Raw genomic sequence first — 11,363 nt, forward strand, 5'->3', positions numbered from 1 at the left:
TAAGGTGACCTATAGTTGTTAATTTCTATGTGATTTGGTCTCTTGTGGAGAGTTGTGTTATTGGTAATCATACTTCATCTTATTTTTTATATAATAGATAAAATGTAAATAAAAGAGAAGTACAACAGTCAACATTGTGTTATCATCTTAATCACTATAAAAATAAACAACTATATCCAAATAGTAAAACAAAATGGCATACAGACTCAGCAAAAACGAAAGGCAATAATACACAAAATGGCCATACCAATGTAAAACAATGGCGAGATGTATAAATACCGAGCTACGCAAAAAAGTATGTTACCAAAAATGGACAGTAAAGGATAATAATTTACAAAGACAAATAAAACAACACTAGTACTATATATAATACGTGATTAAGATGATTAAGAACGTCAGTTCATAGAATATATACTTCAAGACCATCATGTATTATTTGTGAAGTTGATACGGAATAAATCATGTCGATACATCTATAGATATTATGAATGTATATTTGTAGAAGTAGGATGTAACATACCCATGGTATGTCCTGTAACAATGAAAGGACAGGTACAGTGTACATGTGAAGGTCTGCCTAAATATGACGACGGTTTGTGTTGTGATAGAAGCGGTAGTTCTTAAAAATGAAGACTTGGCAATGAATACACAAATAATGTTTAATTTGAAATAAATTATTTTCATTGTTAATCTGTTCTTTTATTTGCAATTATGTATACAATATTTGATTTAGCATTTGGAAATGAATTTGACTGACGTATGGACAGAAGGACTGCGGGACTAACGGGTCGGTGACAATTACGAAAATGTCTCTCTTGTTGATAAACTTGTTTATTTTTTGTAAATAGTACATATGTTTCTGACCATTTTTGCTGTTAACATCATTACTTTAACTAGTATGGTTTTAAAAAGGTTAACAACGCAAAACGTTGATTAAAAAATAATAATTTAAGAGAGAAAAACATCGACAGTTACGGTACTTCTGGCTGCAGAATATTTAGAATATTTCAAGATAATTAAGTCTTGAGTACGCAGCAAAGAGTGAAAAATGTCACCAAAGAGAACAAACATTCATAAGGATTCGATTGACAAGTTGGTCAGGGTAATTAATTTTTAGATTTTATCTTTCGGATCATTTTGGTTTGCAACAAAACAGACAAAAACAAAAAAAAAACAAATACAGAAATTGTAATAAAGGAACAATAACTTCTTAAAGAAGATACAAAATACTTGCCAAAATGAAAACAAAAGCTGTAAGAGTAACAAAAGGAAGCGAAAAATATCAAAAAAGCTATTCAAACTCAAAAGTCAAAACTAACGTGACAACGACAAATAAAATACCAGAAGACCAATAGACCAAAAAAAAAAGGTTTCAAAACCTCAACACTGAAAACTTAAGTCTGAGCAGCAAGGAACCAACCAAAAACTGTAAATGATCTCCGATTCTCAGTAAAGAAAACTGGATCCGGCTCATATGTGGCATACGGGACGTTGTATATGTATGTACATACCCGGTAATAGGTAAAACTCGGTAGGCAACTTCGAGAAAAAGGACAACTGAGTTTTGGTTACGACTGGCATACACCCGTCGTCAATTGTGAAACAGATATTTATTAACAATAAATCAACTCGCGATGGCGTCCAGATATATATTTGAAGAAATGATTTTAACTGCATCGCTTGGTGCAATAGTTTCCTTTTAAGCAGCAACCATTTATCAAGGATATATTGATAAGAACACCAAGCCCTAGAATATCAATCAACAGGGGGGGGGGGGGATATATCATCCATATGCAGGAGCTGCTGGAATAGAACATACATTTCCATTCGCAGGCGCTAAATGAATTTAAATACTATATAGAAATGGAAAGTTTGCAATAGGGAAGCTGAAATTATCTCTACTGTCGAAAAGTTTGTTCTCAACCGACCCTCATTGTCACTTTTCACAGGTTATTCATGTTATTCAAGATATTCTTTATTTCAAGCTCGATATGATATTAGCATTCTACATATATATATATTAGTGTTGTCTACGGTTAACCGGTTAACCGTTCGAACGACCGAATACCGAATACCAAAAACGCTAACCGGTTAACCAGACTTATTTTCAATTTTAATAGATTTGATATAAATTTTGATTGAAATCATTAAATAGTTATGTTTTCTTTAAAAATTGTCGTCGTGGTAAATAATTTAACAGATCAATTGTCCAGTATATTGATTGTTATTGTTAAAAATATAAAATTAATTAGAACTTAATTGTCTTTCAGCTCGGGGCAAGATCTTAAGGAAACATAAATAGTTACATGTTTTTTTTAACAGTAACTTAAAATCATTAAAACGATTAAAGGAATAGGTCCGGTAAGGACTCATTTTGGCCTCAAATTTCAGTTTCATCTGACGAAAGATTTTGACCACTTTTTAAACACTTAAGTGTCTATTTCACTTGATTCAATAAGTTTATGTGAAAGATTTTAACTGATTAAGTCATTTAAAACGATCCGATTGAAGTTCAAATATGAAAAATCTCTCAAATATGCCAAAAAACGCCACTTTTCAGATTGTTTTTGTCAAAAATGAAAGTGGCCGCATCCGTGTTCATCCACAACCTTTATATATGTTATGTATGATCATAAAATACAACTTACATTGGAATATTAAGGATGAACACGAATGCGGCCACTTTCGTTTTACACGGAAACCGTCTAAAATTTAACTAAAATTATAGAATTTTGAAGATTTTAGTAATTTAGCATGACTTAATGGTGCTACAACCCGATATATGTGCATTGTATTGTCAAAAACAGCCCATATTTATGTAGCAGAAGCATTCATCTGTCCAATAAATAACTAAAAGTTTACATTTTAACAATTTTGTAAAACTGTTATATTTTTGGGCCAAAAAGGGGCCTTACCGGACCTACTCCTTTTACGATTAACTTCATTATTTCATTTCATAATATTGTGTAGGCCTACATCTTAAATATGCAGTCTTTGTCATACTTTAAACGGAATGCTAACTAAAAAACTGTAAAAATTTCAATTTAGATTAAAACACTCCACATCGTTTTCGGAGACAACAGAAAATAAAAGAATCATCGGTTTTAGACATATTCAAATCTACGAGATCAAGGCGGTTTTTTTTTATTTTTCAATCTGAAGTTAGTAGAAACTTTGTGGTACCCACAATGTATGATTTGGCACATTTTCGTAATGATTGTTGAATAAAGGGACATTGTTTTGCGAAGTTAAGAGATAAATCTGTAAGAAAATAAGAGCTATCTACTGGTTTGGACTTATAATTTTCTGTGATATGTCTATGAAACGACACAACTTATATTTATAAAGTATCATTGATCATCTCAACGTGGTAGATTTTCTCGCTTGAGTCGGTACGGCGAAAGCGAGAAATGCAATCGAATTAAGATGACCAATGATAATCTGATTATCGCTATTTTACCTATAACGACGTTTTCCATTTCATGTAAATAAACTCATCATAGATACCAGGACTAAAACTTGTATATACGCCAGACGCGCGTTTCGTCTACAAAAGACTCATCAGTGACACTCGAATCCAAAAAAAGTTAAAAAGGCCAAATAAAGTACTAAGAGCTTTGAGGACAAAAATTCCTAAAAGTGTTGCCAAATTTCACCAGCAACGTCATGTGCCTCCTTAGTTTCTAGCGATAATTTTCCATCTCAAGCGAGTAGCATAATATGATAAATTATGCACAAAAAAAGCGATAAATATATATGTCTGATTATCGTACAGTACAGAGTTAACAAAAATACCGAACTCCAAGAAATTCGAAGTGAAAAGTCCCTTTCCAAAAGTTTTTACACATCAAACGGATGTAAAACAACTGTCATGTTCCTAAATTTGTACAGGCATTTCTTTATGTAGAAAATTGTGAAATAAAACTGGTTTCATAGCTAGATATACCTCTCATGTGTATAAAAGTCGCTTAATATACCATTGAATTGACAATGTCCGAACAAAACAAACAAACAAACATGAAATTAAAATGTTAAATATAAAAGTTAACCAGTCGACATTGTATTCTAATGTAACTCACTATAATATATATTCTTTATTCCAAAAGCAATATAAATATATCAACAAAGAAAACCGAAATTGCATAAATACAAACCACCTAAGAAAAGAGAAAAGAAATTAACACACACAATTGTCTATAGCACTATCTCACAATGACTCGAAGTATAAGTACTGAGTCATGCCGAAAGGATATTACAAAACATAGACTAAACAATAAAGGTTGATAATTGACAAAGACAAATAAAGAACGCTATAACACGTATTTAAGATGATAAACAACGTCATTATCTATAATGTATACTACAAAACCATTATGTATTATTTGTTAAGTTGAAGTTGAAACGATATAAAACAGGTCGATACACCTATTGAAAATATGAATGTGTACTTGTAGAATTGGGATGTAACATACATATGGTATGCCCTGTAACTATACAAGGGCAAGTACAGTGTACCTGTGACTATCCACCAAAATATGTCAACGGTTTTTGTTGTGATTAAAGCAGTGGTTCTTTAGAAGACTTTGGAATAAATAAACTATGTTTAATCTGAAATAAAATTCTATTTTCTGCATTCATCTGTCCTTTTATCTGCTATCCTTGGTAAGCATTCGGTAATTCCTTACAAACAGATTGACGACAAACTGACGGACAGGGTAATAATTGAAAAGGCATCCCCTTTCACAAAAAAAAAGATAATTCGTACCTTGGGGTATTACAAATGGATAGGTATAGCCATTTAGGATTGATTGATTGATTGTTGGTTGCTTAACGTCCAGTGGCAAATATTTCATGCATATTCAGGACGAGAACAAGTTCACAAAAAATACAATAGGTAGGTTGTTATAATAAGAGGATGATGGTCGGGGAAATTTAGACTGCCACTGAAAAATGAGGGTATCTTGGATAGAGACAGAAATTTCGCCTTGCAACAGGCCACCTACGGACCCCTCAAAGAGTTGTTGCAAGGGTTCTTAACGTGCAAAGAGCGTGGCACTCTCTTTACACGAGACATCGGATTTAACGTCCCCCTTCTGACCGGACGTGACTGCGAACTTGATACATCCCGCAAAGCCAAACGGACGCCCCACTTCGGCAATCGTTTTACTGCCGGTCGGGAGAAGACCAAGTGACCATATTTCTATACCCCAGTCACCCTTGGGTATTTCCATTAAGGAACAATTACTCAAATTAGCAGTGAATTGACGATTAGGGTCATGTTTTATTAATCTTGATTTCCATTTTTATCGTTTTTATGAATAATATATGAGAACATTTGCCGAACCTTAAAAAAATGCCACTATTGTACTTAAAAAAGAAGTCTATCGACAATCGAAGTTGTTCGTAGCTCTTTGGCTGCTTAATCTATACAATTTTCCAAAACATTGCCAAATATGCAAAACTGAACTTTTCATTTAAGGACCATAACTCCAATAAAAAGTAAAGTGCACGTGTACATTTCGTTATCTCATGATTGTATCTTGTGAATAATTTTGCATGTGTAGATATGTTTTTCCACTGTAGTAGAAAAAAACCCACACAAAAACTCGACAAAAATGGCTAATATTGTACTCTAAAAGACGACGAGTTATTCATAATTGATAAAAGATATACACATTTATAATTAATTATTCCATTGAAAGATATCACCTTTAAGGCAGAATGTGAAGTTGAAGTATAATGTTTTTATTCTTATTGAAAGTCGTCAAGACGGGGACAAGATGATGAACAATCCTTCGTGAAACAAGTATCGGTTATCAAAAGCTTTCAACAAATAAAAAAAAATGTATATATCTTATTTCAAGAACTTATTGTACCGACTATACATAAACTGATTTTTGCTTTTATAGAATTAGTTTTGTTTTTTGTTCTTGTGAAATTGTGCACAACTAACACAATCAATCCCCAATTAGTAAAGATAAAAGTAACAGACTAGACAAGTTTATGATGGTTTGGTCTTTACTAAATACATGACCGTATTGAAAATATAAATTCATTCAAATGTGATATTTCTTTACGAATATATCTCAAAACCATGGCCTTTGGGGACTAAAAAGTAACCACAATTTTTAATAGCAGCTATGAACATAGATACCAAACAATCCGATTCAAAGGGAGACGTTATTGTTCATCCGTTAAAAAACAGCAGAAAAGAAAAGTGTATTCGTTGTTATCAAATTGGTAAAAACAAAATGAATAAATGGAGCAATAATTCAAAATCAAATCGTTTGCAATTGACTGTAAATGTTGGCTTATATAACTCTGTATGTAAAGTAAAATGCGAAATATATTGAGGTTTAATTTAGAACTTGACGTTTATGTTTTTTTTCTCATAAATTTGTCTTGATATTACGCAAATATTGTATTTTGGTGTACGTGTTCTGTACCAGATGCATACTACAACAATTATATATCAAATAAAAAAAATGCATTGTACATTTTGTAGAATAATTACATGTATCATTAACATAATACAATGTCCTTTGTCTTGATGTGAAATTCAATTTCATTCGTATCCACAATTGCACTGAATATAAAGTGTTTAAATATATATATCAACCAGAATTAAAATTCACTATGGTGAAAAAACATACAATTTGATAGCGCAACATTTAGCTAAACACTAGGTGCATATTTTCATTGTAAACATCGAGACCGCTAAATTTGCAAATTTTAAACACGCAGTTTGCGGACCATTTTTGAAGATAAAGAAGAAGATATAATGGATGAATCCATTGAAGATAAAGGAGAAGAAACTGAAGAGAAAGAAAGAGATGTTAAAGACGAATCGTTTCAAGACATAGCTGATAGTTCTTCTGATTCTAATGAAATTGAAAGTACTATACATCCCCTTTGTGAAAAGTGTGGGAAAAAATTAGGAAATAGGGTCCTCACTAAACATGCTAAAAGTGTTTCTAAAGTTGATAGAAAAAAATTTAGAGCCCTTTCTCAAAAAGATTCTCAAGTTGATGCTGAAGATACAAGTAATATATGTATAGCTTGTAGGCAGGATCTTTTGTTCAGAAAATCTGTAACAGAGTTCATTGACCCAGAAACTGAAGATAAAACATTTATGTGTAAAATATGTCAGAAAATATTTACAACTCATTCTTATATAAGGAGGCATGTTAATAGGCCTGCAGGAAAAAGGAAATATCCAAGTCAAATTTGTGACAAAATATTTACTCAAAACTCAGACTTAAGAAGACATGCAAGGACACATACACAGGAAAAACCTTTCTGTTGTAGTACATGTGGGACAATGTTCAACCAAGTATCAAACTTAAAAACTCATTGTCTCATACATGAAGATCAGAAACCATTTATGTGTGATCATTGTGGTAAGGGGTGTACACAGTTAGCAAACTTGCAAGCTCATCTCAATGTGCATGAAGGTCATAACACTTATGTATGTGATTCCTGTTGCAAGGGATTCTCTACAACTTCTCTGCTGAAATCTCACATGAGAGTCCATACTGGTGAACGAGCATTTTGTTGTAAAAAATGTGACAAAAATTTTCCTACCAAGTATCAACTTAAAAGCCATAATCAAATGCATTCTGGGGAGAAACCCTTCAAGTGCCAAGTTTGTGAGAAAGGGTTTTATCAAAGTTGTGACTTAACAAGACATAAAAAAAAACATACGGGTGAAAAACCATATAAATGTAAGAAATGTGGTTATACCTGCGCACAAAAGTCATCACTTAAAATACACGATAGATCACACACTGGTGAAAAGCCGCACTGCTGTGATGTTTGTGGTAAAGGATTCGCTCAGTCTTATTCTCTTGTATGCCATATTCGAACTCATACAAAAGAAAAACCATATGTTTGTAGTTTATGTGGTAGAGGCTTTGCACAATCTGCAAACCTTTATTCACATATTGCAACACACAGAAGTCGTAAAGACAGTGAAGTGGTCCTACTTAATTCCGAAATGAAGTATGATACTTTGTAGATCAGCTAAAGTTTTACATAAACAAGTTTTTTTTAAATTACATGTATATACATGTATATGGTGTAAGATGAAGCCTTTTTAATCAAAATATTTGCAATCTTAAGAATTGTCTATTTATTTCAGATGATCACTTTGATGAAGATTTTATTTATTTAAAAAAACTAAAAACACAAAAAAAGTCTAAAACATAGTGATTTCCATGAAATATTACTATTTATATATTTGTCTGACCATTTGAAGTATTTTAAAAGTCTCTCACATGTTATTTTGTACAAATCAAGACAATGCAAGATGACTAATGTGACAAGCATGTACGTGTAGGTTGTCCATATAAAAATACTATGTTCAATTTTATCACTTTGAAAAATCCCAATGCAAAAAACATGACCTTGGCCAAAGGTATAGATATATCAATTCAATCCAATTCAATTCACATCTTTATTTTCATATAACTACATATTTATAGTATGTGACACAACATAACAAAATGAAAAAAAGATATAACAACAAGATCATTAAAATATACAATAAAAGTAAATATTTCAAGAGTTCCCTGTCCTCAGTTCAGTCATTGTCAATAGACTGTTTTAAAAAGCATCCTAGCTTATTTACCTGAATGTGTGAAATTGGATTCAGTATATATGTTATTTTATCTATATCATTTATATTTATAAAGTGGATATTCTCATTTATCCAAAAATGTATATACACTTTTCTATTATTATTGCTTCTATTACAATATAAAAAGAAATGAATTTCACCTTCAATTTGTTTGCAGTTTTTGCATTATCTTTCTTCTCTTGGTAAATTAAGGTATCTTGCCTTTTCTTTTAATAAATTATGGTCACTTAATCAAATGTTATCAGTTTTCTGAGTTCAGGTTTTGAGCATGTTAAATATTTTTCTTCTGTATTATTGTATTATAAGAACTGTTGTACTAAAAATATACATTTACATGCAAATACAGGCAAGTACATGTAAATGACAGCCCACAGATAAAAATGAAATGATGTGACCTAGAATGAAATGTATCTGTATGTTGAATGTCTGGAAGTACCTATCAGCCACGTTTGCCTATTCTCCAGGACACAACACATCGTGTTTCTGCAGTACAAAATAGGACAAACTCTATAATATTCCGTGGCTCACATGAAGGGTGGGTGCTTCATCAGGGGTCCTGACCCAATCCTTCATATTTTACTAAGCTTTGACTACCGTTCTAGTCAGTATTTCTTTTATGTTCCGATGTCTACTATACGCCATCATTGGTGGTTTTGGAAATAGCTCCCTACATTTCGCATTGCGAATTAGTTTTTTATAATGTTTTCGTAAAGCTTTATTTATATTTCCTAACGAGAAGTGATATTTAGTTACACATACTAGTGGTATCTGCTTGTCATATTCCTGTTTAAAGCGGAGTAACTCTGGTCGTTCGATATTGAGAGCCGATTCACAGTTACGAAGTATTTCAAGGTCCTTATATCCCCTTTGCTTAAGATGGCCTTTGAATTTACAAAGAGTATCTTTTAAATTTTGCGTATTGCTGTTGTTTCGGTGGTGGCGAATAGCTTCCCCTTTTATAAATCCGGAGAAGACTGTTGGGTTATGCATAGACGTCATAATTAAATATTGAAACGTATTTGTAGGTTTGGTGTAGCTCTTAATATCAAGAATACCGGTGTTCCTGAACCTCAACCCTTTATGTACGACTGTATCGAGAAAGATAATTTCTTCGTTTGAAATTTCAAACGTAAACTTTAATAAAGGGTGATGATCATTTGCTATTTTAAAAAACTCCTCAACTTCTTCTTGTGATGAATGAGCTATTATAAACGCATCATCTCTATACCTTCCGTAAAATAAGATCTTATTTTTATACTTATATTTTTCAATAATTTCATTGATAACTTCGAATGCTCTAATATCACAAATTTCTGGGCTGCATTTACTTCCCATACTAGCGCCTATTTTCTGAACAAAGTATCGGTTATTAAATTCAAAATAATTGTTTTTCAACACTGTGGCTACTAACGATTTAATTGTTTCACAGCTAGGTAATTTTATCGGATAATCTTCTTTTACTGCACTGTTATAAGCCCGTCCAACAGAGTTCATTGAACTCCATGTTTGTATACATGCTGGTGCAGTCCAAAAAAACTAAGAGGCAATCCCGATCAGGCCTTAAATTTTCTATTTTATTTATGAAATCCCCACTATCTCTAATGTAACTGTTCTGTCTTTTAACTATAGGTATCAAAAAGTAATCAATAAATTTGCTAACCCTTTCGGTGACAGAGTTATATTGAGAAATAATCGGTCTGCATGGGGGTAATTCATTAACTGTCGTTGTTTGTTTGTTTTTGTGATCGGGATTGCCTCTTAGTTTCTTTTGACTGCACCAGCATGTATACAAACATGGAGGAAATTATCTTTCTCGATACAGTCGTACATAAAGGGTTGAGGTTCAGGAACACCGGTATCCTTGATATTAAGAGCTACACCAAACCTACTAATACGTTTCAATATTTAGATAGGACGTCTATGCATAACCCAACAGTCTTCTCCGGATTTAGAAAAGGGGAAGCTATTCGCCACCACCGGAACAACAGCAACACGCAAAATTTAAAAGATACTCTTTGTATATTCAAAGGCCATCTTAATCAAAGGGGATATAAGGACCTTGAAATACTTCGTAACTGTGAATCGGCTCTAAATATCGAACGGCCAGAGTTACTCCGCTTTAAACAAGAATATGACAAGAAGATAGCACTAGTATTTGTAACTAAATATCACTTCTCGTTAGGAAATATAAATAAAGCTTTACGAAAACATTATAAAAAACTAGTTCGCAATGCGAAATGTAGGGAGCTATTTCCAAAACCACCAATGGTGGCGTATAGTAGACATCGGAACTTAAAAGAAATACTGACTAGATCGGTAGTCAAAGCTTAGTACAATATGAAGGATTGGGTCAGGACCCCTGATGAAGCACCCACCCTTCATGTGAGCCACGGAATATTATAGAGTTTGTCCTATTCTGTACTGCAGAAACACGATGTGTTGGGTCCTGGAGAATAGGCAAACGTGGCTGATAGGTACTTCCAGACATTCAACATTAAATCGTTAGTAGCCACAGTGTTGAAAAACAATTATTTTGAATTTAATGACCGATACTTTGTACAGAAAATAGGCGCTAGTATGGGAAGTAAATGCAGCCCAGAAATTTGTGATATTAGAGCATTCGAAGTTATCAATGAAATTATTGAAAAATATAAGTATAAAAATAAGATCTTATTTTACGGAAGGTATAGAGATGATGCGTTTATAATAGTCCATTCATCAGGAG

At 32.6% G+C, this 11,363-nt stretch overlaps 1 protein-coding gene across 1 annotated transcript; it reads left to right on the forward strand.

Annotated features, from left to right (window-relative positions):
* Positions 1 to 267: 267 nt before the first annotated feature.
* On the forward strand, positions 268 to 8,828 carry LOC139483171 (zinc finger protein 25-like). The gene is made up of 3 exons (XM_071267206.1): positions 268 to 295; positions 503 to 592; positions 6,765 to 8,828. Exons 1-3 carry the CDS (start codon positions 268 to 270, stop codon positions 8,015 to 8,017), a joined length of 1,371 nt encoding a protein of 456 aa, XP_071123307.1. The 3' UTR covers positions 8,018 to 8,828.
* The last annotated feature ends 2,535 nt before the right edge of the window (positions 8,829 to 11,363 follow it).

The sequence above is a fragment of the Mytilus edulis genome, chromosome 7, assembly GCF_963676685.1.
Source record: "Mytilus edulis chromosome 7, xbMytEdul2.2, whole genome shotgun sequence".
NCBI lineage: Eukaryota > Metazoa > Mollusca > Bivalvia > Mytilida > Mytilidae > Mytilus > Mytilus edulis.

What these genes read in the sequence shown, in the direction of transcription:
- LOC139483171 (XM_071267206.1), top strand. Translation starts at nt 268, where the DNA reads ATGTATAAATACCGAGCTACGCAAAAAA. An exon ending in ATACCGAGCTACGCAAAAAA is followed by an intron (nt 296 to 502) that starts GTATGTTACCAA and finishes GTATATTTGTAG; the next exon opens with AAGTAGGATGTAACATACCC. An exon ending in TCTGCCTAAATATGACGACG is followed by an intron (nt 593 to 6,764) that starts GTTTGTGTTGTG and finishes CCATTTTTGAAG; the next exon opens with ATAAAGAAGAAGATATAATG.